This window comes from Ornithorhynchus anatinus, chromosome 12 (assembly GCF_004115215.2).
Source record: "Ornithorhynchus anatinus isolate Pmale09 chromosome 12, mOrnAna1.pri.v4, whole genome shotgun sequence".
Taxonomy (NCBI): Eukaryota; Metazoa; Chordata; class Mammalia; order Monotremata; family Ornithorhynchidae; genus Ornithorhynchus; species Ornithorhynchus anatinus.
Window position 1 is genome coordinate 55,006,989 of NC_041739.1, and position 27,287 is coordinate 55,034,275.

Sequence of the window (27,287 nt, forward strand, 5' to 3'; positions counted from 1 at the left end):
TCACTACAGCACTCTGCCACAGTGAATGCTCAATAAATACAACTGATTGATCGATTGATTATGGCCATGGATTTTAATCTCCTCACTTAGATGCTGATTTTTTTCATAATTCAATTTAAAGTGGGAGATAGAGGACTGGAAAGATAAGCAAATGTTGTGTTTGATTTACAAAGCCTCAAAAAAGGCAAGAAAATAGACAATTGCCACACAGCGTTCCCCTGCCTCCCTGATATTTAAACATTTAATCGATTCTAAAGCAAATCACTGGAGAAATGTCCCCATTTGCCACACGGATAATCAGAGACAACTATACTTTGCTCTTAATACTGTGCTCTGCATATACGAAGTGCTCAATAAATACCATTGATTGATGATCTGAATGCAAGTCTATTAACTTCTTATTTTTCTTTGGGTTCTTGAGAAGCCAAAATGAAATGTTAACACACTTGCTGGAAAAAGAAAAAAAAAAGAAAAGTTGCTACAGCCCTCTTCTCCAATTGCGGTGACAATCAGGCCAATCTGTAATAAGTCTGAATCAAAACAAAATCAACTGTACTTTGTAAAAACAATTTTTAAACTTTAAAAAAAGGCAAGCACAAGCTCAGATCTTCTGGGTGATTTAAGGGAGTGTGTTTTGTAATTATCTGATATGACTTGGGTAGAGTAAAAGAATGCAGAAAGGAAGGGCTGGGATTGGAGCCTGCTATGTTCTCAAGGAGCAAATCTGGCCTGAGGCAAGCCTGAGGGGTGGGGAGGGGAGTCTGTTTTAGTTTAGAAATCCCTGGGCCTGCCCCATTCCCCTGCCATTCAAGAGCTGACCCAAACATTGGGCCTGTCCCAGAACTGATCAGGATGAGGTTGAAAAGTGGGGAGGAGTGACTAGGGCAAAAGGCTACTCACAGCACTACCTTCTCTTCACCACCAGCCTTCTTTGATAAGGCAAGTTCTCTTCCAGGACAACTTCTCCTTATGAAACAATCAGGAAAATACATAGAAAGGAGATATCTCCCTGCCTTTTCCCCAAGGGGTCTGCTTGCTTAGAGAAGCAGCATGGCCTAGTGGATAGAGCACGGGCTTGGCAGTCAGAAGGTCATAGGTTCTAATCCCAGCTCCGCCACTCATCTGCTGTGTGACTTTGGACAAGTCACTTCCCTGGGCCTAAGTTATCTCATCTGTAAAATGGGGATTGAGATGGTGAGGCCCACGTGGGACAGAGATTGTGTCCAACCCAATTTACTTGTATCCACCCCAGTGCTCAGTACAGTGCCTGACACATAGGAAGCACCTAATAAATACTACAATTAATATTATTATTATTGCCTGATGGATCGATCCATGGAATTTACTGAACATTTACTTTGTACAGAGCACTATACAAAGTGCTTGGGAGTGTAACAGATACAGTCCCTGAAATGGGAGAAAGAGTGGGCAAGAGAAGGCTGGGGAGAGTGGGACCTCTGCCCTGAGACCTCCGAGCCTGAGTGACAGCAGAGGCAGGACTGAGTTGAGAAGGAAAGTTGGCTCAGAACAACTCATCCTGGCCAAATAGGTATCTCATTTCCACAGCTTCTATAAGACAAAGAGCTGGTGAAATGAAGATGAGAGTTCAGTGTCTTCACGAGTGCAACCTTGAGTCTTTCTACAAGTGTGTTTCATTGTTATATTTGAGAGTATTCCCAAAATGGAGTTTGGAATTAGGAAAAGGGGCTTCCCAAAACCACCCGTATGCTCAGGAACGGAGCCAATCCGGATAATGGAAAACAGATCTCAGCTGCCACTTTTCTGGGGCACAAGCTGGGTGAGAGGACTGAAGTAGGGACCCCCCATTTTTGCTTCCGTGAGGAAGAGAAGCCTAGTATGAACCCTGAAAAATAGCTGGTTTATGTCAATCAATCACGTTTACTGAGCATGTACTGTGTTCAGGGCACTGTATTAAGCGCTTGGGAGAGTACAGTACAATAGAACAGAGTTGCTAGACACATTCCCTGCCCATGAGCAGCAAAAACCACAGTGCCTATCAAAGCATCCCCCTGCTGGATTATGACCCAATACCAGACAACTGGAACTGGGCAGGGAATGTGTTATACTGTACTTTCCCAAGTGCTTAATGCAGTGCTCTTCACCCATTAAGCGCTCAATAAATACAGCTAACTATACTGCAGTCACATTGGCTAGAAATGGACATTGTTAATTAAAAAAAAAAAAAGTCCTCTTTGTGCACTTGATAATGGACTATACCCATTTGGCACATGTTGTACTCGGTGCCCAAGCAAAAATGAGAAAGTGTGAGTAGCACTTGGTAAACCACTAGCTCTAGAATCAATGCCTTCACATGGGTTCTGAGGCCTGAGATATCAAGACTGAGGCTCATCTATTACTCACAATGGGAGACCCCATCATGTGTTATATGGAGACAAAGACTGGGTCCATGCCAGAGAGCGTGGGGAGAGAGAGAGAAGGAGGCCAGCCAGATGGAGGTCCCTGAGGAAGGCCATTTTTTTTTATGGTATTTGCTTAGTGCTTACTTTGTGCCAGGCACTGTTTTAAGCTCTTGGGTGGATATAAGCTAATCGGGTTAGACACTATCCCTGTCCCACATGGGGCTCACACAGTCTTAATCCCCATTTTACAGATGAGGTTACTGAGGCACAGAGACGTGAAGTGACTTGCCCAAGATCACACAGCAGACAAGTGACAGAGCTAGGATTAGAACCCAGCTCCTTCTGACTCCCAGGCCCATGTTCTACCCACTAGGCAATGCTGCTTCACCTTATCTGGTCCACCCTGGCCAACAGAGGGACCAGATGCCAAGGAGTCCCACCCACAACTGCCCAGAGGCTGCAATCAGGGGGTTTCCGAGGCTGATATGTCACCGGCTAACACACAAAGTTTCTGAGGCCTAACACTTTGAACAAATATCCTGTGGGCTTCTTCAGAGCTAAAGCGGAAGCCAAACATTTTGGGATTTTTTTGAACTTGGGATGCCTTAGCCAATTTGTCCTAAAGTTCCACTTGCTTAACTCCCTCAAAGAACCTTTCAGAAAGATGAGCAAGATCTCTCTCCAATGTCCTCTTTCTCTATCCAAAAGAAAGGAAGAAGCTCTATGAGCAAACACTTCCAAACCGCCTTTGCAAACCACTGGAATTTTGGTTGGGTTCCTGAGCAGTGGTGCATCCAGTAGTTTTATTTTGCTGCGTCGCTGCCAGGCTCCTGAGGTAATTCTCCAACTATGCAGCTGCGTAACCAAACCTCTGTGAGATGCGAATGTGCCAACGCCCCCAAGAAACCTTGGATTGGTTGTCTTTGAGAGTCAGAGATGGGGAAGGTTAAGATACGGGAAAGGAGACGACTGGAAAGAGCATGGGCCTGGGAGTCAGGGGACCTGGTTTCTAATCTAGGCTGTATCACCCACCTGCTGTGTGAATTTGGACAAGTCACTTGACTTCTCTGTGCTGTAGTTTCCTCATCTGTAAAATGGGAATTACAAGCCTGATTTCTGTCCCCTCTAGAGTGTGAGCCCCATATGGGGCAGGGACTGTGTCAGATCTGATTATACTGAATCTATCCCAGGGCTAAGTGCATTGTTTGGCACAGCGCAAACACTTAAATATAATAACCATAATAATAATTGTGGTACTTGTTAAATGCTTACTACAAGCCAAGCACGGCATACTAAGCACTGGAGTAGATATGAAGTAATCATATCCCACATGGGGCTTGCAGTCTTTGTAGGAGGGAGGACAGGAACTGAATCTGCAGATACAGAAACTGAGGCACAGAGAAGTTAAATGTCTCACCCAAGGTCCCAAAGCAGTAAATGGTGAAACTGAGATTAGAACCCAGGGGCTCTGACTCCCAAGCTCCCAAGCCCTTTTCTTCTTTAATGGAATTTAACACTTACTACATGCCAGGCACTGTAATAAGTGTTGGCGTAGACAGAAGATAATCAGGTTGGACCCAGTTCATGTCCCACAGTCCTAACTCCCATTTTACAGATGATATAACTGAGGCACAGAGAAGTTATGTGATTTGCCCAAGGTCACACAGTGGACACTTGGCAGAGCCGGGCTTAGAAAGCAAGTCCTCTGACTCCAAGCTCTTTCCACTAGACCACACTACTTCATTATAATATTATAATGTTTAATTATTATTGATAATGGTGTTTAAATGCTAACTACTGGGACAGATGCAAAAGTCACATTAGGACACGATCTCTGCCCCACATAAGACTCTCAATCTAAGAGGTCGGGGGAGCAAGGTATCCATCCCCATTTCACAGATGAGCAGTTGGATGATGAACCCCTGCTTTTCTCTGCTCCTCTTCCCCTGCTATCGCCCAATTCCCTCCCTCTGCTCTACCGCCCTCCCTGCCCCACAGCACATATTTATTATTCTATTTATATCACTAATGATGCATATATATCTAGAGAAGCAGCATGGCTTAGTGGAAAGAGCACAGGCTGGGGAATCAGAGGTCGTGGGTTCTAACCACTGCTCCACCACTCGTCAGCTTTGTGACTTTGGGTAAGTCACTTAACTTCTCTATGCCTCAATTACCTCATCTGGAAAATGGGGATTAAAACTGAGCGCCCCACTTGGAACAACTTGATAACCTTGTATCTCACCCAGCACATAGTAAGAGCTTAACAAATACCATCATCATTATTATCTATAATTCTATTTATTTATATTTATGCCATTTATGTCTGTTTACTTGCTTTATTTGTTTCGTTGTCTGTCTCCCCCCTTCTAGACTATGAGCCCGTGGTTGGGTATGGACTGTCTCTATTTGTTGCTGAACTGTACTTTCCAAGTGCTTACTACAGTAGTGCTCTACACACAGTAAGCGCTCAAAAAATACGATTGAATGAGTGAATGGAAGAACTAAGCCTGAAGTGACTTGCCCAAAGTCACCTAGAGGTTCAGTGGCTGGGCTGGAATTGGAACCCAGGACTCCTGACTCACAGTCCTGTGCTCTTTCCAGGGGCTTGGCCTCCTCCTTTCCATCTCTAAATCTTTCTTTTGCCTTCTAGAGCATAAGTTCCTTGAAGATCCCAACTGCTGCAGGCTGAATATGGTCCCAAAGATTCACCATCATCATCAAAGTATTTATCGACCATTTACTACGCACACAGCTCTGTACTAAGCACTTGGGAGAAAATACTACAATAGAGTTCGCAGATAGATTCCCTGCCCACAACGAGCTAAGCTTACTGTTTAGGACACTCAATAGATTTAACACTGAAGATGAATATCCAAAGAAAATAAAGAGCCCTAAACGTTAGTCAAGAATAATAGGCCACACAGGAGAAGCAGCGTGGCCTAGTGGATAGAGCACAGGCCTGGGAGTCAGAGGATCTGGGTTCTAATCCTGGCTCCATGGCTCCATCACTAGTCTGCTGAGTATCCTTGGGCAAGTCATTTCACTTCTCCGTGTCCAGTTCCCTCATCTGTAAAATGGGGGTTAAACCTGTGAGCCCCAAGTAGAACATAGTCAATGTCCAAGCTGATTAGCTTTATCTACCCCAACGTTTTCTACAGTGCCTGGTACATAGTAAGTGCTTAACAAATGCCATTAAAAAGAAAAAGAATAGAGGGCAACAAGAGGCAGCTATACAACTGAGGAAAAAGTTAAGAGTAAAATGAAGCTCAGCAAAGAACTTGCAAACTCTATGGATGCATTCACTTTTAGATTTCCTGGCCCGTTGACTACTGGAATACCTGGGGATCCATTAGAAAGCATGAAAAACAAAGCTCTTTCTTCCATATGCCTTCCACTTTTTGTGCTCCCCCCAAGAGCGTCCCCCCAATCTGGCTACTTTCTTTGTCTCCCGCTAGGGTCATCTGGATTCTTTGTCTTGTCCCCATCCCCGTTTAAATTTAAATTTAAAAGCAGATGACACCGATACACAAAGTCCAAGTGTTCTTGTGTAGGGTGGCTTGGCTTTGGGAGGCAGTGGTCTTTTATCTGAGCATGTCCCTGCTGAAGACGGATTTTCATGGGAGCTAAGGAGGACCAGGAAGAGATGGGGGGAAAAACTGCCTCTAGGAAGCAGCATGGCCTATTGGATAGAACTCAGGCCTGGGAGTCTGAATGATTGGGGTTCTAATCTTGGCTCTGCCACTTGTGTGCTGAGTGATCTTACGCAAGTCACTTCATTGTGCCTCCGTTCCCTCATCTGTAAAATGAACACCATGTGTGACATGGACTGTGCCCAATCTGTGTAGCTTGTAGTAAGTTAGCGCTTAACAAATACCACAAAAATAAACTAGCTATTTATGAGTCAGAATGGCATAACAGAAAGAGCACAGGCCTGGGAGACAAAGTGCCCAGGTTCTAATCCTGGCTCCGCCACTTGCCTGCTGTGTGACTGTGCGTAAGTCACTTGACTGCTCTGTGCTTTAGTTACCTCATCTGTAAAACTGGGATTACATACTTATTCTTCCTCCTACTTAGACTGTGAGCCCTATGTGGGCCAAGGACTGTGTCTAAGTGAATTATCTTGGCTCTACCCCAGTGTATGCTGGCTCATTGGAAAAGAGCCTGGGCTTCGGAGTCAGAGGTCATGAGTTCGACTCCCGGCTCTGCCACTTGTCAGCTGTGTGACTGTGGGCAAGTCACTTAACTTCTCTGTGCCTCAGTTCCCTCATCTGTAAAATGGGGATTAACTGTGAGCCTCACGTGGGACAACCTGATTACCCTGTATCTCCCCCAGCACTTAGAACAGTGCTCGGCACATAGTAAGCGCTTAACAAATACCAACATTACCAACATTATTAAAGAGCTTTAACAAATATCACACTTATTATCCACTAAAGGAAGAGATGTGGTAGAGAGAAAGTGAAAGAAAAAAACAGCTAAGAGCACTGAAAATCTCCCTAGAAGCTATAAGCCCATTTGTGTCTATGAACCTCCTGAAGAGTCTCTCAGATTTGCACTCTTTATTCATTCTTGACCTTGGATTTGTACCCTTTATTCACCCCTTCCTCAGACCTACACTCTATGTGCATATCCTTATTTTACTTATATTAGTCCATATCCTCCTCCAGAATTGTAAGCACGTTGTGGGTAGAGAATGGCTATGTTTCCAGCTATGTTATATAGTACTCTCCCAAGTGCATAGTTCAGTGCTCTGCACACAGTAAGTGCTCAAATATAAACTGATTGATCACTCTTTTATCACCTGCTTCACCTCCTGCCCACTGGGCAGTATACTGACTTGGAGTTAGGGGTGTAATTTGTATTCAGAGAATCAGCGTGGCTCAGTGGAAAGAGCATAGGCTTGGGAGTCAGAGGTCATGGGTTCAAATCCCAGCTCCACCACTTGTCATGTGTGTGGCCTGGAGCAAGTCACTTGATTTCTCTGTGCCTCAGTTACCTCATCTGTAAAACAGGGATTAAGTCTGGGCGCCCCACATGGGACAACCTGATCACCCTGTATCCCCTCCAGTGTTTACAACAGTGTTTTGCACATAGTAAGTGCTTAACAAATGCCATCATTATTATTATTATGATTTTCCTCAAATCCAATCCGCAACTCTCCTCTGTCACTGGGCTCTTTCTGATACTAGGTCAGGACTTAGGTTTTGAGCTCTCCTGCTCAGGGCTATTGTTTTGCCACAGTATATCCCTTTTTCATTGTTATTCAGGCATGGGGGGGACGGGAATTAGAGCCCATTGGATAGAGCTTCATTATCTTCTCCCTAATGGACGCAGCTTGAGGGGTCTGGCTGAGCCAGCTCCTTTTATTCCTTCTCCAAGAAGGAAGCCAACACCCAGAGACCTGATTTTGAGGGAACTTTCTGAAGAGGAACACCTAAACAATACTCTGGTACGTGTGTGAAATCCCCGCCCATGAAAAGCCTGGCCCACTAAAAAACTTGGCCCTTTTTTCGTTAGCCAATCTGGTTACCCAATGTGTTTTGGACTTTATCCGCCAAATTCCTAAGCCTCCTGGCATTGAATTCACGTGCCAGTGAAGTCCTCGGAGCTGCTTCCATGACATAACCTGTAGTAACAGTAATGTATTTTCCGGACGTGTGGTAGCGGTGTATTTGGCAAAATCAAAGCAATTCCTGGTTAAACCCCAACATGGAGAAGAACTTTCTTCCAGCAGCTGGTAAGCCTCTACAATAAGAGATGGGTCAGGTTTACTTTGCTGTTTGCCAGAAGCAACCTAGGAAGAGTAAGAAAAAATAACAGTGCCATTCTCTTATCTTCGAGTGTGCTGAGGAGAGTATACTTAAAAAAAAAAAAAGTATGGTCTACATTTGTCACTTTTTGGAGTACTGATAAGGGGACTAAAAGGTTAACTAGACCACTTTCCTATGCTTTCCTATTCCTCTCCGCATTAAGGAGAGACTCCTAAGACAATCAGTTCTTTACTCTCCTATTTATCCCACTCAATAATAATAATGCCATTAATAATAATAGCAATAATGATATTTGTTAAGTGCTTACTATGGGCCAAGCACATAGTGGTGGGGTAGGTAATAATAATAATGATTATGACATTTGTTAAGCACTTACTATGTGCCAGACAGCATACTAAGCACTGGGGTGGATACAAGCATATTTTATTTGGACACAGTCCCTGACCCACAAGAGGCTCACAATCTCAATCCCCATTATAGAGATGAGGTAACTCAGGCACTGAGAAGTGAAGTGACTAGCCCAAGGTCACACAGCAGACAGTGGAGGAGCTGGGATTAGAACTCATGACCTTCTGACTCCCAAGCCCAGGCTCTATCCACTGTGCTATGCTGCTGCTTCCAAGATAATGAGGTCCCTCATGGGTCTCTAAGTATCAATCAATTGATTAGATTTATTAAGCACTTACTGTGTGCAGAGCACTGTACTAAGTGCTTGGGAGAGTATACTATAACAATATAAAAGAGTTGATAAAATACATTTCCAGTCCATGGGAGAACAGGTATTGACTACTCATTTTGCAGATGAGGGAACTGAGGCACAGAGAAGTTAAGTGACTTGCCTAAGGTCAGAGAGCAGGTAAGTGGCAGATCCAGAACTCGAACCCAGGTCTCCTGATTCCCAGGTCCATGCCCTCTCCATTAAGTCATGCTGCTTTTTCCATTCCACCTCAGCTCATCTGCAACGATTCTCTCAAGGTGACCCGATCACTGTGTCCAGCTCTTGTTTCTCCCACCCTCCTTCTCAATTGATCAACTATATCTATCGAGCACTTACGGTGTGCACAGCACTGTACTAAGCACTTGGGAAAGTACAATATAACAGCTGGTAGACACAATCCCTGCCCAAAAGGATCTTCGTTCATTCACTCATTCAATCGTATTTACCGAGTGCTTACTATGTGCAGATCACTGAACTAAGTGCTTGGGAGAGTACAATATAACAATAAACAGATACATTCCCTGCCCAGAATGAGCTTACAAATCGCCCCCTTCACATCTGACAGACCTCTGTCACCTCCCCATTTGGGTACCCTTCTGATCATTTTTTTGTAATCGATTTCTTCCATATATCTATGATTTATTTTAGCATCTGACTGTGGGCAGGAATCATGTCTAACTTTACTGAACTTTCTCAAGTGCTTAGAGCAGTGCTCAGCAAAGCAGGCACTCAATAAATAGCACTGATTAATACTGACTGACAGATTGATAGCAGGTAAGCCAATAGCTTCTGAAGTGCCACAGGTGGGTGTGACTGCACGGGTGCTAAAGTGGAGCACAAATGTTGAGCAACATTTGAGCCGCAGGACTCAGTCTACCAATTTTATATTGAGCACTTACTGTGTGCAGAGCACCGTACTACGTGCTTGGGAGAGTACACTATAAAAAACATATTCCCTGCCCACAACGAGCTTACAGTCTATAATAATTATATTACCCATATTAATTCATTAATGTAAATGAATACGGATATGTACATAAGTGCTATGGGGCTGAGGGAATCTGCAGCGGGAGATAGCTGTAGCAGTAATAACAGTATCTATGAAGTACTTACTGTGTACACAGCATCATACTAAGCACTGGGAAAGAATTCACAAATGGAAATTAGACATGGTCTCTGTCCCTCAAGAGGCTCACACACTAATCATGAGGAGGCACAGAGAGAAGCTGGGCATAAGCCTGGCAATAGTAAACATTTAACAAATGCCATTATTATTTAAAACAAAAATAGCATCGGCATTCAACACCAGGAGGGTTAGGCTAGCTGTAACTGGGCTACCAGGTTAAAAAAACAGCCAAATGGTTACCCTACTGCTGATTCTTCCCGGGATCAACCTTTTCCTTTGATATGTTTGGCTACTGTGGGCTTTCATCTTGATTTTGCATTTTCTACTGGGCTATTTTCAGCCTGCATCATTTACAAGGTAATGAATCCCCTATGCTTAGCACCCATGGTACAAAAATAGTTTTTTCCCCAAATTTGTTTTAAAGCCTCAATGGTGATTCCGTTTCATTTGGAAGCGCCTGATTTTAGAGGTAGAGGGTCCCCTTTAAATATGAGGTCCTCTTGGGTTTGGAGCCATATAATATTTAAGCCACCTGAGAAAAATAATAATAATGATGAGGAGGTTTGGTGAGCACTTACTCTGTGTCAAGCACTGTTCTATTGCTGGGGGAGATACAAGCAAATCAGGTTGCAAACAGCCCATACCCTACATGGGACTCACAGCATTAATCCTCATTTTATAGATGAAGTAACTGAGGCACAGAAAAGTTAAGTGACTTGCCCGGGGTCACACAACCAACAAGTGGTGGAGCCGGCATTAGAACCCAGGTCCTTCTGACTCCCAGGCCTGTGCTCTATCCATTTTCCAATATAGTAAACCTCAACAACCTAATCAGTAAACTTCAGGAAATAATCTTCTCTCATGAGTGAGAAGGGACTGGACAACATGACAGCTTTTTTTTCCCTCTCTCTCTAAATTCCCCATTTCTTCAGGGGATTATTCAGAAAACGTGTGGCACCTTGTTTATTTTTCTTAGGAACGAACACGGTAAGCCTCTCTGTTTCAAACAGATTCCACTTAGTTGGCCTGAATGCACAAAGGGCAAGAACTAGCATGTCCAGATAGCTGATACGCCCTCTCAACAACAAAATTGTGATTGCAGGTAATTAAGTACGTGGAATAATGGGGCTGGTCTGGGTTTGGCCTTTTTATGGTTGCATAAGTTTCCCAGAGATTAACCCAAATACTAGGAGTCATAAACTCCAGCACACACTGCTCAATAGCCCAACTCTCTCTCCTTGAAAACAACTGATTTTACACTCTGTGGCCTGTTCCAGGTTCACTATTTCCTCCCTTAAAACAGGCTACTCACTGATCTCTCTCTCTCCCAACTCCTCTTTCTCCAAACCATTCAAATTCTCGAGCCTATTATAAGCGTGGGACTGTTTAATGATTTGAGGGACAAAGAAATGTAGTGCAAGGGGGAGATGTAATAGAAGATGTACTGATTTCCTAGCCTATAGTTAACAGAGAACGATAGGCCTAAATTAATGAATAATAGGAGGAAAATCAGCCACTGAATTTCATCTTCAAAGGCCTGCAAGATCTTGGAGTATATTTGCAACTACCTCTATGCTCATAAATATAAGTGATGTATAACATATAATTCAAACCAGTCAGGACACTTTGAAGTTTAAAAGTTATCAAATCCAAGAAAGTAGTAGAACTTGTTTTCACCCGGTTCTTCATAGTAGAAGAAAGCCTATGTAATTCACTTACGTTTGACCTCCAATGAATTAAAAAATTATTTGGGATTAAAAAAAAACAAACTAAATTAGAATAGGGTCCAACTTTACATCACTCTTCAAGGGAGATGTGTGATCTACTTGCAAATTACCTGATGATTACATAAATTATGATAAAACTAATGCCCTAAAATAAAATTTCTCTTATATTTTAAAAATGTCAAAACTTTTTTGGCAATGTGTAATCAATCTATATGAGTATGAAAGGGAAAAGATGGAAACAATGTAAAGAAGATTTTTAAAAAATCCTCAACCTACAAAATCAATCAATGGTCTTTTTTAAGTACTTCCTGTATTCAGAACATTGTACTAAGCACTTGGGAAAATACAAAAGAGTTGATAGACACCTTCCCAGCCCATAACAAGCTTAGAGTCCAAAGGAAAAATCCAAGTTTAATCCACTGGATCATATCTGATCAGCCAAAATGGGATTAAATTACATGGTTCTAGGAAATAAGAAATCTCTGCTTCCTGAAAAGTCCAACACAATCCCACAAGCTATCCTTTGACTCAAGAAAAGGGGGCACAATTGTTGCAAAGAAAGCATTTTGCTTTTAAAATTGCATCTAGGGTTTCAAGTACAGTAAAATAGGGTGGAAAAAGAAATTCTGAAAGTCAGCCTTTATTTGGAAAGGACATATAGGCTTTCGGTTTTGACAGCCATTATTTAATATGCCATAAAGGCATATAATACTTAGTGAGACTGCAAGCTCAAGGAGGGAAGGCATCGTGCCTACCAACTCTATTGTACTTTCCCAAGTGCTTAATACAGTGTTCTGCATACAGTAAACAGTCACTAAATACCACTGATTGAGTCAGAATATACTCATAAAGTCACTTCATGATTTTAAGTGTTTTTTTCCAGAAGGAATAATCATTCTTTACTGGAATTTCATTTTGACATTAATTCGATTCCATTCAGTCGTATTTACTGAGCACTTACTGTGTGCAGAACTGTACTAACCACTTGGGAGAGTACATTGTAACAATAAACAGACACATTCCCTGCCCACAATGAGCTTACAATCTAGAAGGGGAGGCAGACATTAATGTAAATAAACAAATGACATATGTACAAAAGTGTTGTGGGGCTGTGAGGGGGAATGAAAACAGGAAGCAAGTGAGGGCAACACAGAAGGGAGTGGGAGAAGAGGAAAGGAAATTTTAGTCAGGGAAGGCCTCTTGGAGGAGATGTTAAAACTAAGGAACAATTTCCTAGAGCATCTTAATTTTGTTCAGTTATACAATTAATTCTGGAAAAAAAACCACTAAACACATTTTTCCCTTTCAAGCAGGACATCTTGTTAGTCTAGCTTAGAAAATGATTTCAATGATATTTTCCAACAGATTGATTCTTCCTTTTGAGGGAGACGCCTTGTTGTAAGGTAATTAATATTAATAAAAAAAAATTATGGTATTTGTTAAGCGCTTACTATGTACCAGGCACTGTACTAAGCGCTGGGGTGAATACAAGCAAATCAGGCTGGACACAGTCCCTATCCTGCACAGGGCTCAGTCTTCAATCCCATTTTGCAGATGAGGTAATTAAAGCACAGGGAGTGAAGTAGTTTGCCCAAGGCCACAAAACAGACAAGTGGCAGAGCCAGGATTAAAACCCATGACCTTCTAATTGTTTCCCATTCATGGGGATTAGTTCAGGGACCTTGACCCGCCTCACAAAATCATGGTGAGAAAGAGAGGTATTGGACATGAAGTAAAACTACTTAAATTCCTGCTGCCACTCAGGTCATGTCTAACTTCCTCTTCATTTCACCAAAGATCATAACATTTTGGAATATGAAGCAATAAACATTTACTTAAGTTCTTATAAGACTAATGAGTTAACTTGTACTTTCTTGAGTTGCAGGAATTTTCCTTAGAAACCAACTTTCTACAAGATTAATTACTGTGTACAATACAGCTTTCAAATACCAGACCCATGGATTAGCCTCACTTTTTTTTTTTGCTCTTTTTTTGCTCCCCTGTATGAAAAAACACTCATTGGGAAAACTTCATTGTTTCGAAAGACATTTCTCTGAACACGAAGACGTGATACAAATTTAAAATAAGAAGTCTGTGCCTGTTCTAAGTGAAGATGGCTATTTCCTGCCCCAGTTCCAAAAATGATTGCCTAATAAAAATTAAGTCCCAATAAAAGCCCAAGTACAATGAAATAGAAATGACTTTAACTCTTTAAATAACTAGATTCATAAAGTGTAAATAAGAGATAATTATTCTTACTACTCTTCTTCCTTTTCCAAGTGGCTCCAGATGGAAATCACAACAATTACACTGCAGCTCTAATGGCTAAAGGCAAGAAAATGCAACTGGAAGTCAGGAGACCAGGGTTAGGTCGAATGGCCTTGGGTAAGCCACTTAACTTTTCTGTGCCTCAATTTCCTCACCTATAAAATGGGGACAAAATACCTGTTTTCCCTCCATCTTAGACAATGGGGAATAGGGACTAGGTTATTACCTTGCATCTACTCCAGCACTTAGCAAGGTGTTTTGTTTGTTTTGCTTTAGTGGTCCATGTTAAGCACTTATGGGCATTCATTCAATTGCATTTATTGAATGCTTACTGTGTGCAGAGCACTGTACTAAGGGCTTGGAAAATACAATACAGCAATAAAGAGAGACAATCCCTGCCCACAATGGGCTTCCAGCCTTGAAGGGCTTATACACTGCTGTAGATACAAGATAATCACATTGGACACAGTCCCCATCCCACATGGCACTCACAGTCTAGGTAGGAGGGGGCAGAATTTAATCCCCATTTTACAGATGAGGTAAGAGGCACAGAGAAGTTCAGTGATTTTCCCAATGTCACACAGCAGACATACGGCAGAGCTGTCACAAAGTGCTTAATAAATATCACGATTGCTATTATTCACAGTCACTAGGTGAAACGAACACATTCAAGTCTCCTTTAGTTTCAGATTCTTGGAAACACCGTGGGTCAAGGTAGAAGGTGGAGAAGAGAGCCCGGGCTTGGGAGTCAGAGGTCATGGGTTCGATTCCTGGCTTTGCCATTTGTCAGCTGTGTGACTGTGGGCAAGTCACTTAACTTCTCTGTGCCTCAGTTACCTAATCTGTAAAATGGGGATTAACTGTTAGCCTCACATGGGACAACCTGATGACCCTGTATCTACCCCAGCGCTTAGAACAGTGCTCTGCACATAGTAAGCGCTTAACAAATACCAACATTATTATTATTATTATTATTATTATTAAAATATGGGGGATTGGAGCATGTTGTGGACAGGGAACATATCTTTTCAACCCTGTTACACTGCAACTCTCCCAACAGCTTAGGACAGAGCTCTGCCCACAATAAGCACTCAATAAATACCACTGATGATGATGATGCTGGACCTATATCCCCATGTCAAACCTTTGCGCTTTCATTCAGAGATACAGTACGTTCCACTAAGAAGGAAGACATTTCCAGTTGGGATCAAGCTTTAATATGATTGTCTGGGTTGTTGAAAGCACAGATTCCCTCCTCCTCATTCTCAACCTCCACTAACTCTTCCTCCCACTTGCTGAATCACAGGTTCCTAATGCCACTTATTATGTTTTGGCTTTTCCCATTCCCAGATCGGGAAGGTGTGCTGGAAGGCATATGCACCTGGGAATCACAAGAACCAGGTTCTAATCGCAGCTCTGTCACTGGTAATAATAATAAAAATGGTATTTCTTAAGTGCTTACTATGTGCCAGGCACTGTATTAGGCACTGATCTGCTGTGTAGCCTTGGCAAGTTCCTTACCCCCATTTTGTAGATGTCCCTCTCTGAGGGACAGAGAGGTTAAAGCAGCTTGGCTGGTTGGAAAGAACACTGGTCTGGGAATTAGAAGTCAAGAGTTCTAGTTCCAGCTCTACCACCTGTCTGAGGTGTGACCTTGGGCAAGTTAGTAGTCTTCTCTATCCCTCAATATTTTCAGCTGCAAAAGAGGGATAAAATACCTATTTCCTCTCCCTCTTAAACTACGAGTCTTGGGTAGGAAAAGAACAGCTTGATTACCCTGTGTCTATCCCAGTACTTAACATCCAGCAAGCGCTTGTAAGTACTGCAGTTACCAAAATTTTAGGCATCCAATCACCCACCCTGTGTTGAAGAGAGAGAGATTTTTTTTCCAACCCTGGCACCCTGGCCTTTAGTTTATTCATTTTTTAATTAGTATTTGTTAAGCACTTACTATGTGCCAGGAGCTGTTCTAAGGGTTGGGGGAGATACAAGGTAATCAGGTCGAATACAGTCCCTGTCCCACACAGGACTCACAGTCTTATTCCCCATTTTCCAGAGGAGGTAACTGAGGCCCAGAGAAGTGAAGTGACTTGGCCAAGGTCACACAGCAGACATGTGGCAGAGTCAGGATTAGCACCCAAGTCCTTCTGACTCCCAGGTCTGTGTTTTGACCACTATGCCATGATGCTTCCTCATGGCACCGGGCACAATTTAAGGAGTAATTCTGAACAGAAATTACCTTTTCTGAATAACTCTTGAAGGCTTTCAGCACTCTGATTCAGTACAGCCCATATTTCTTCTTCCTGCAAAGGTCCTCCACGCACTTCCAGGGCTTCGGCCAGTGACACGTGCATATTACCTGGGAACCAAAAATAGGAACATCAAATACATCACCAGGGTTACAAGTTCACTCAACTATTGTTAAATCAAATACAAGTGGGCAGTCCCAAGTAGAAGCCTATTTCCCCTTGTCAGTTTTCTAAACTGTGGTGAGCTTGGACTGTAAGCCCATTGTGGGCAGAGAATGTGTTTATTATATTGTTATATTGTACTCTCCCAAGCATTTAGTACAGTGCTTTGTACACTTCTCACCTCTAATGTTAACCTTATCACCATGCCTCCATCTTGCCTATCTCGCTGCTGACCTCTCACCAGCATCCTGACTTTGGCCTGGAACATCCTCCCTACTCAAATTCAACATTTACTCTCTCCCCCTTCAAAGCCGTATTAAAGGCACATCTTCTCCAGGAGGCCTTTCCTGACTAAGCTCCCCTTCCCTCTTCTCCCACCCCCTTTGCATCACCGTGATTTGTTCCCTTTGTTCTTCCCCCCTCCCAGCCCCGCAGCACTTATGTACATACCTGTAATTTATTTATTTATATTAATGTCTGTCTCCCCCCTCTAGACAGTAAGCTTGTTGTGGGCAGAGAATGTGTCTGTTCATTGTTGGATTGTACTCTCCCAAGTGCTTAGTACAGTGCTATGTACTACGATCGAATGAATGAATGCTCTGCACACAGTAAGTGCTCAATAAATATGATTGGCTGACTGGATAGCAGCAGAAAATACAGCACCCTACTTTCAGAGGGAGCTAACTCATTTCTGCTTGGGTAACCCAATTTTCAGATACCAGAGAGAAGGTTCCGGAGAAATAAGGGAGGAGAGGTAGGTGGGAAATTCTAACTTCCCAGCTTAACAGTGTACTAAATGCTAGGGGTAAACAGAATATAGCTTGGATATCCAAGTGGAATTGAATATCTAAGAGTGGGAAGGGGGATGAATAGATGGAACAAGTCAGAGTAATGCAGAAGGAGTGGGAGACAAGGAAAGGAGGGTTTAGTCAGAAAAGGCCTCTTGGAGGAGATGTGCCTTCAATAAAGCTTTGAAGGAGGGGGGAAAAGTCGCTGTCTGTAGGATATGAGGAGGGAGGGTGTTCCAGGCCAGAGGCAGGACATGGGCGAGAGGCCGGCGGCAACATATTAGAAATTGAGGTACAGTGAGAAGATTAGGATTAGAGAGACAAAGCGTGCAAGCTGGGTTGTAGTAGAAGAGTAGCAAGGTGAGGTAGGAGAGGACAAGGTGATTGACTGCTTTAAAGCCAATGATGAGTAGTTTCTGTTTGATGCAGAGGTGGAGTGTCTTCCTGGGTCTTAAACATGCAAGCCTGCTTAGTTTCACATAATTATTTCTACAAGAAAGATCTCGTTGAATAATATATCTTTACCATTCCATTCATTTTAACCTTCTAAGGTTAAACCTTCTAACCTTCTGCAACATAACTGGGAATAGTTTACTGGAAACTTCAGGATGAAACGGAGTCCATTTGATAACTGAACTTTCAGAGAGCTCCAGGGTATGTTTCATGACCACATATCATCAAAATTACCTTACATTTCAGTTCACCATTAAGATGGAGAAAACCTATATATGCACATATTCATTATTCTCTACTGCCAGGTGATATCTTTTCCATTTTTTTATGGTATTTGCAAAGAGTTTACTATTTGTTAGGCACTGTACTAAGTGCTAGTGTAGATACAAAGTTATCAGGCTAGACACTGTCCATGTCCCACATGAGGCTCCAGTCTTAATGTGAAGCAGCATGGCTCAGTGGCATGAGCATGGGATTGAGGGTCAGAGATAGTGGGTTCTAATCTTGGCTTCTCCACTTGTCTGCTGTGTGACTTTAGGCAATCACTTCTCTGTGACTCAGTTACCTCATCTGTAAAATGGGGATTAAAAGTGTGAGCCCCACATGGGACAACCTGATTACCCTGTATCTATCCCAGCACTTAGAACAGTGCTTAACAAATACCATAATTATTATCTTAATCCCCATTTTACAGTTGAGGAGACTGTGGCACAGACAAGTTAATAATTATTTTATTTTTTAGTATTGTATTTGTTTGTTAAGTGCTTAGTACAGAGCTCTGCACATAGTAAATGCTCAATAAGCACTATGCGTAGTTAGGAGCAGCATGCCGGAGTAGATAGAGCACGGACCTGGGAGTCAGAAGGTCATGAGTTCTAATCCCAGCTCTGCCACTTGTCTACTGTGTGATCTTGGGGAAGTCACTATACTTCTCTGTGTGTCAGTTACCTCATTTGTAAAAATGGGGATTGAGACTGTGAGCCCACATGGGACCGGGACTGTCTCCAACTCGATTTCCCTGTATCCACCTGAGCACTTAGTACAGTGCTGTTACACAATAAATGCTTAACAAATACCATCATCATCTTAATGATGATGATGGACTCCATCTCAGTGCTGGAATCAAATCTGAGGGCCACTGCCTTGTGTCCTTTAATTTAATCCTTTACTCAGACTCTCCCTTTCCTTTTTCCAACGCAATTTACCTAAGAGAGACCACAAGAAGTCAAAAATAAAGCAGTAAGCATTTGTACCAATTAGGAAGATACAAAAGTTTAAATACCGTGTACAAATAAAGAAGCAGCATGGCAAACTGGATAGAGTACAAGCCTCAGAGTCAGAAGGATCTAGGTTCTAATCCAGACTCTGCCACGTCTCTGATGTGTGACCCTGGACAATCACTTAACTACTCTGTGCCCCAGTTACCTCATCTCAGGGATTAAGACCGTGAGCCCCCTGTGACACTGAGACTGTGTCCAACCTGATTACCTTGTATCTATAGATTCCAGCCTTGAAAACAGTGTTTGGCACATAGCAAGCACTTAAGTACCACAATTATCACTATTATTATTAATTATTAAATAAATATTTACATAATAAACAGAGTTTGAATGCTTTGTGTTGGGGCTGGGGAGTGTGGATATCCAGGGTCGAAAAGCTTCTTTGGGAATAGATTTTTAAAATTCCTGAAGTTTGGGTGGGAAGACATTTCAAGAACAGGGAACAGCATGTATTTAAGCACTGTTACTCAAAGTTGGAGCTGCCTGGTTCTATTTGTCAACTTTTCCATTCTCCCTTGCCTGAATGGGGAGGAGAGAAAATCAAAACAAACACACTGACTGGCTGAACTGTCTTTCCCTGGGGCCTGGAGCTCATGTCAACCAATTATCTAAATAGAAATGTTGCTTGCCTGTTCCCTGCTTCAGTGACTTAGAAAACAGAACTTCAGAATCCACAAAACCCTAAATGTACCCTTTAAAAGTATAAATTGGAAAAATAGCGCTTTTCTGTAAGAAAACAAGAGGGGAAAAATACCAACTTAATTTCAGTTTATTCTTTTCTCTTTCCGCAAATCAGAACAGAAGAGGTACAAGATTTTTCTGTTAAAAAAATAGTCACCTTTGTAAAACTTTCCCTTAAGAAATCTGGATTTCAAACGGGTCACCTTTCTTCAGAGCAAACAAGGTACTGAAACTCCTTTTCCTATATCCAGGGGACTGAATAAAATGAGGAGGATGAAATCGCCTCCCGATGAGAAAGACAGAGCCTTGATCAAGAGATATCGGGATCAAGAACATGCACAGTTGAATTTAGATTAGAGCCAGTGGTGTGCACAATTCTACTCACATTTCCACATTCCTGTTGGTGAAGAGTGAAACATCTGTGCAGATGAACAGAGGTACAGCGCATAAAACCTTTTTTTTTTACTTTTTTTTAAGGTATTTGTGTTAAGCGCTTCCTGTGTGCCAGACATGGAACTAAGCGCTGGGGAAGATGTAAGCTCAACAGGTTGGATAGAGTCCATGTCCCAAATGAGGCTCACAGTCTTAATCCCCATTTTGCAGATGAGGGAACTGAGGCACAGAGAACCGAAGTGCCTTGCCCAAGATCAAACAGCATATCTCCCCCTCTAGACTGAAGCTCATTTTGAGTAAGGAATGTGTCTGTTTCCTGGTGTACTCTACTGTCCCAGGAGCTTAGTACAGTGTGCTGCATATAACAAGTGCTCAATAAATACGACTGCCTGAATGACTGACTCTGGGAATAAGAGAACTTGGGCTCTCATCCCAGCTCTGCAAGTTGAGGGATGTCTGGTTGGGGCCTTTGCCACTGAACAAAAGAGCTGCACAGGACTTCATTAAGCACCTGGGAGGGAAAGGAACGAGGAGGATCCTTCTTGTAAGGCCCCTTGATCTGATGGAAAATGCCCCAAGGTATACCTGGCAAAGGGGCATTTGAAGTAAAACCCATATTGCCCTTAGTTCATTCAACCCACAACAACCCACAACAAAGGGCTGGCAAAGAAGCCTATATTGAGTCTGGGGCCCCATTATATTCTGGGATGGATACATTTTAAACTTCCTGCAGGGGGGGAATGGTGTGGAGGCTCCTTAGCACATGGTATGTTTCCTTGAGGCTAATAATAACAATAATGATAATATTTGTGTTTTTTGTTAAGGGCTTCCTATGAGCCAGGCACTGTACTAAGAGCTGTGGTAGATACAAGGCAATTGGGTCAAACATAGTCCCTTTCCTGCATAGGGCTCACAGTTTTAATTCCCATTTTGTAGATGAGGTAGATGATGCAAAGAGAAGTGAAGTGACGTGCGCAATGTCACACAGCAGACTAGTGGCAAAGTCAGGATTAGAACCCTGGTCGTCCTGACTCCTAGGCCTGTGCTCTATCCATTAAGCCACGCCGCTTTCCACATTGGTATTTAATGAGCACACATGGTGTGCAAAGCACTGTACTAGGTACTTGGGAAAGTACAACAGAGTTGGGAGAAATGTTCCCTGCCCACAATGAATTTACAGTCCTTCAATCAATCAATAGTATTTACTGAACGCTTATTAAGTGCAGAGCACTGTACTGAAACTTGGGAGAGTACAATTCAGCAGAGTTCATAGACGTGCCCTGCCCATAGAAAACTTACTGACTACAGGGGGAGACAGAGATTAATAAACTGTCCCTAGCTCTGCCACTTGTCTGCTGTGTCACCTGGGAAAAGTTACTTAACCTCACTATGCCTCAATTACTTCATCAGTAAAATAGGGATTAAGAATGAGCATCACTGGGAATGTGGACTACGTCCAACCTGAGTAACCTGTATCTACCCCAGCACTTATACAGTGACTGGCACATAGTAAGTGCTTAACAAATACCATTAAAAACAACAACAAAATACGGATATGCACTTAAGCGCTGTGGGGCTGAGGGTGGGGTGAATGCAAAATGCCCAAGGGGCACACATCTAAACTGATGATAATCAATCAGTGGTATTTATTGAGCATTTACGTGCAGAGTATTGTACTTGGAAAAGTACAATACCTAATGAGCTAGAGGGAGTATGGCCAAAAATTCAAAGATCAATCATCAATCATTCATATTTATTGAGCACTTAGTGTGTACAGTGCCCTGTATTAAGTGCTCAGGAGAGTACAACATAACTGAGTTGGCAAACACATTCCCTGCCCACAATGAGCTTAGTTTAGAGAAGCGCCCCATTTGGGTAGCAGAGTCCATGAAAGATCTCCAACAGGAGAGCCCCTAAGCCAAATAGATGCCTTTTGGCCTGCTCACTCCAACCCTCCCACTTAGAATTACAGGTAGAAAGAGATGTCCCTGTCCCAAAAGAAAGCATTGGGAATCTCTCTTCTGGATGATTAAAGAACCCAGGCCAACAACCACCTAGTGGAAGGTTGGAAAGTGATGCAGCCCCTCATCCTTTTATTTTCATGGTATTTAATGATGATGGTATTTGGTATTTGCTTGCTATGTGCCAAGCACTGTTCTAAGCACTGGGGGAGATACAACGTTATCTGGTTGTCCCTTATAGGGCTCACAGTCGTAATCCACATTTTACAGATGAGGTAACTGAGGCACAAAGAAGTTAAGTGACTTACCCAAAGTCATACAGCTGACAGGTGGCAGAGCCAGGAATAGAACCCACTCCCTGTCCCGTGCTCTTTCCAGTAGGCCACGCTTTAAGCACTTATTATGTCAATCGGATTTACTGAACGCTTACTGTGTGCAAAGCACTGTATTAAGCACTTGGAAGAGTACAACATAATAGACACATTCCCTGCCCACAATGAGCTTACAGCCTAGAGATGGTAAACGTGTCATTTGGCAGATGTCCCCAGAGTTCACCTGAACCTCAAACATTTCTTCATGTGGGGCTCCTGACCCTCCTGCCTGCTCTACACAGTAATTTATATAGCATATCTGTAATTTATCACATCTGTAATTAATTTTTCATATCTGTAATTTATTTTTCATATCTGCAATTTATTTATCATTCATATTAATGTCTGTCTCCCTCTCTAGGCTGTACTCTCACTCTGGGCAGAGAATATATCTGTTTACTGTGACACTGTACTCTCCCAAGTCCTTAGTACAGTGGTTTGCACAAGGTAAGCGCTCAGTAAATATGACCAAATGACTGAATCTACAGCCTTTGCATTCCCCTCCCAGATCCCTGTAAACACGGGTACCACATCTATATCCAAACCAGACAGACCAGCTTAAAACCGGACTATCCAGATTTTAAAAAAAGGGATGGCTTATCCACTCTAATCACAGTCGTTTAAAGGGGCCCCACGAAGTTTGGGGAACAAGGTAGAGACAAGGGACACAGACGTTTTGAAGCTTTAACAGGTGGCAGACTAGCTTCCCCCAAGTGAACCTCACAATGAGGCTTCACACTGGACCACAACTGGTTTCATACTTTCAAAATTCTATAAAAATTCCACTCATATTGCTGAGATCAAGTTGCTCTTGATTTCCATTTAAAAGAGATCAGATGCAAAGTTTGGGGAAGAAGAGAGTGCTAAGGGAGGTGGATCCTGGGCAAGTCACTTCACTTCTCTGGGCCTCATTTACCTCATTTGTAAAATGGGGATTGAGCCCTACGTGGAACAAGGACCGTGTCCATTCCGATTTGCTTGTATCCAACCCAGCACTAGTAGAGTGCCCAGTACATACTAAGTGCTTAACAAATTATTATTATCATTATTGTCATTACTAGAAGTTTTGAAGCTTCACAGGTTGCAGTCTAGCTTCCCCCAAACTGAACCTCACAATGCAGCTTGACATCGGACTGTTACCCTATTTATTTTGTTAATGAATTGTACATCGCCTTGATTCTATTTAGTTGCCATTGTTTTTACGAGATGTTCTTCCCCTTGACGCTGTTTATTGCCATTGTTCTTGTCTGTCCGTCTCCCCCGATTAGACTGTAAGCCTGTCAAACGGCAGGGACTGTCTCTATCTGTTGCCGACTTGTTCATCCCAAGCGCATAGTACAGTGCTCTGCACATAGTAAGCGCTCAATAAATACTATTGAATGAATGAATGAATCGGACCACAATTGGTTTTAGTGCTTTGAAAATTCTATAAAGATCCCATTCATATTGCTGAGGGTTTAAAACCTCATATTGCTGAGATCAAGTTGCTTCTGATTTCCATTTTAAAAAATTTTCTAGGACATCTTGATTAGAACCCATATCTTGTTTTCATATCTCAGGCAGTTGAACTAAATATTTGACAGGTCTTACTAATACATTCATTCACCAGATTCCAAACAATATAATTTTGGCAATGAAATTAAATAAATGCTTGTAATTCTAAATAATGGCATGATTCTTGGAACCCAGCACATAATTTAATCTTTAGCTATACATCCTGGGTAACTCCCTTATATTGCAGACAACTGACTTCAATTTCTGAAGGGGTGTTCATTGCACACAGAACTTTCTTTTTAATTGTGTATACACAGAACTCTTGTGCAAGTGTCATAAATGAAAATGACTAACAAATCTGTTAAAAGTAGGTTAGGGCCTATTTAATGGGAAAGATGAATCAGTTCTCAGATTAAGAGTCCCTGCAAATTCAATTTGAATACATTATTCAAATCATTAGGGACACTATGGTGGACCAAAGCAATTAGCACTGGAGTAACCTATCTTTTTATTACTCTACCCAATTTCACTGATTCATATTTTGCCTGGTCAGTGAATACACTTCCGAAATTACATTCAAAACTCCTTTGACTCATATACTAAGCCATTGCCATTAAATTCCTGGTCTCAAATACTGTACATTTAAGGTATCTCTTTCTTACAAAATAACTCAAACTGTCTTTGGAAGGAGAAAGATTACAGTGCATGTGGCAATGTTTGGAAATGATGCTGATTAAATATGTAGGGTAGGTATTTTCGTTTGGATTACTTCATCATCATTATCTTTAAGCTTTCTCAAATTCACTTAAGGAGCTTTTAAGATACCTTTCCAAAGCGACTGAATTGTAATTGCAAAAAATCCCTGTTCAAAAATATACCACCCAACTCTAATCTACATTCTAGATTTTACTGGCTTGCTTTAAGACATCTTTCTTTAATAACTGGAATTTTATATGATGCTTCACTAGAAAGTAGGAAAAAACAGATAAACTTCACTGGACTATCATATCAATTCTTTATAATCTGAAGTTTTTATCCTAAGTAAAATGAACAATTTCCATAGAATCTCTTGTATTGAGAAGCAGCATGGCCTAGTGAAGAGAGCATGGGCCTGGGAGTTAGAAGGACCTGGGCTCTAATCTCAGCCTTCACCATTTGTCTTCTGTGTGACCTTTGAGAGTCACCTCACGTCTCTGGGCCTCAGTTACCTCACCTGAAAGATGGGTACTAAGACTGTGAGCCGCATGTGGGACAGGGACTGTGTTCAACCCGAATTGCTTAACTCCTACTCTTATGCCCAATTTCAAGGTGCCAGGAGACAGTGGGCATTGGATCCTCATGCCTCTAAATCCCGATCTTACAATGTAGAGGGGGACTCGGTTTCACTAACAGGGCTAGTTTCTAAATATTTCATAGTTATAGTCCATAGATATAATTTGTCTTAAAATACAACTGAATGAACTAGGTGCCAGGCACTGTTCTAGAAACACACTATTCAGGTTGGAGTCAGTCTCTGTCCCACACTGGGATCCCCACTGTACAGATGAGGTAACTGAGGCCCAGAAAAGTTAAGTGATTTGCCCAAGGTCCCAGAGCAGAGAAGTGGAGAAACCTCACTTGCTTCATGGAAAGCTAGGGTCAAGGACTCAGAGTTAACAGTTTCCCTGAACTATGCAATAACTACCCTGGAAGTCAGAAGGACTTGGGTGCTAATCCCATTTCCACGTGTCTGCTGTGAGACCTCGGGCAAGTCACTTCATTTCTCTGGGCCTCAGTTACCTCCTCTGGAAAATTGAGATTAAGACTGCGAGCCCCATGTGGGACATGGACTGTGTCCAACCTGATTAACTTGTATCTTCCCCAGCACATAGTACAGTGCCTGGAACAGAGTAAGCGTCTAAAAAATGCCATTAAAAAACTAGCCCAGAAGCAAGACAGAGCAGAATGATAAAACTACTGGATTAAAAGACACTCCCAGACACATATTAAAACCGAGTGGTGGCGGCTAAAACGATGTCTATTTTAGGGACTTGTCAGCTTTGGTTTCAATTATCAACGAAATGCCTTAAAAGCTTATTAAGGTTTTGGCCCAAGCCCTTATGGTATGAAGAATCCAACAGTACGAGTCTTGGCCGATTGAGTACAGCCAGATGGGCTCTTCAGTTTAGAGTAGTCCTCGTCATTTGGGAAAAACAAAAACCCTCGGGTTTCCTCTCTCATTCATCTCATATCCAAAGGGCTGTGCTAATTTGTTCTATAAGAGAGCAGCAATTATTCTGGAAAACATTTGGGCATGCATCACTCTGGAGGTACCCAGAAAGCAGATCTGCCTATTAAAGGATTTTCAATTTTGGATGTTCTTTACCCCAACAACCAAGTGGGCTAAGAGCAGAATTCCCAAGTCCATTATTTATCAATGGGTTTTCTACATGTAACTGCAACCACAATATAACGTCTGTTAGTGGCAGAACTGTAACTAACCTGGATCTAAGGATTCCTGCTCCCTCCGTCTCTCTTTCAACCCACAACCACGGTCAAAAATGTAGGCAGGATCAGTGGCTGCTACAGGAACACCCACTTAGCGCTTCATAAATTCTAGGATGGTTCCTGCAGTGATGAGGGATGGAGGATGGAGTGGAGTCAGATGGCCTGGGATTTGGAAAATGGGTATAAGGAGGCTGAGTGGAGAAGAGTGATAAAGGATAAGGTTATGGGAGTAAAAAGGTTAAAGGCATGCTGTACCCAAGGAAGAGCGGAAGGAGCACTACCCGGATAACCTCATCTGTCTTGGTGCCGACCTCTTGCCCACATCCTGCCTCTGGCCTGGAACGCCCTACCTCCTCATAACCGACAATGACTCCTCCCACCTTCAAAGCTTTATTGAAGGCACATCTCCTCCAAGAGGCCTTCCCTGCCTAAGCCCTCATTTCCCACTCTCTTCTGCTCCCTTTGTTCACCGTCCCCCACCCCGAGCCCCACAGCACTTATTAACAAATCTGTAATTTATTTATTTAAATTAATGCCTGCCTCCCCCTCTAGACTGTGACCTCGTGGGCAGGGACTGTGTCTACCAACTCTTATGCTGCACTCTCTCTAGCGCTTAGCACAGTGTTCTGCAAACAGTAAGCGCTCAATAAATACGAAAGACTGATAGATCGATAATCAAAAACAGAGGTTCCAAGTGCCAGTTTCCAGGAATTCAAGATCGGCACAGCTCAAGGGCAATTAATTTTTAACTCTCTCCAGAACAATCAATCTTCCTGACATCTATGAAATGTCATGGTACCCAGGTTTCTAAGAAGGCAGACTCTGACCTGGTGGATACTAAAATTATTATTCTCCTTTAAAATACACCAGGGAAGAACACCATACTCTTCATGTTTAAAGAATTAAAAAGAAAGGTTTCATGTTTGTGTTCACATCAGGGTTCATGGGATAGAAATAACCGGTTTCTTCTGGTT

General features: G+C 42.4%; 1 protein-coding gene across 8 annotated transcripts in view; it reads right to left on the reverse strand.

Moving 5' to 3' along the window:
* PTPN13 (protein tyrosine phosphatase non-receptor type 13) overlaps positions 1-26,400 on the reverse strand; it is a 148,705-nt gene extending 122,305 nt beyond the window's left edge. For 4 of the 8 annotated variants that reach the window (XM_029076672.2, XM_029076674.2, XM_029076675.2 and 1 more), the window contains exons 1-2: positions 26,308-26,400; positions 16,234-16,353 (exon numbers count right to left, since the gene is read on the reverse strand). In XM_029076672.2, coding sequence (XP_028932505.1) covers positions 16,234-16,348 — 115 coding nt within the window. In that variant the 5' untranslated portion in view covers positions 16,349-16,353; positions 26,308-26,400. The remainder of the gene's footprint in view (positions 1-16,233; positions 16,354-26,307) is intronic. The other 4 variants (XM_029076678.2, XM_029076677.2, XM_029076673.2 and 1 more) reach the window with 1 other exon arrangement.
* Between the last annotated feature and the right edge of the window lie 887 nt (positions 26,401-27,287).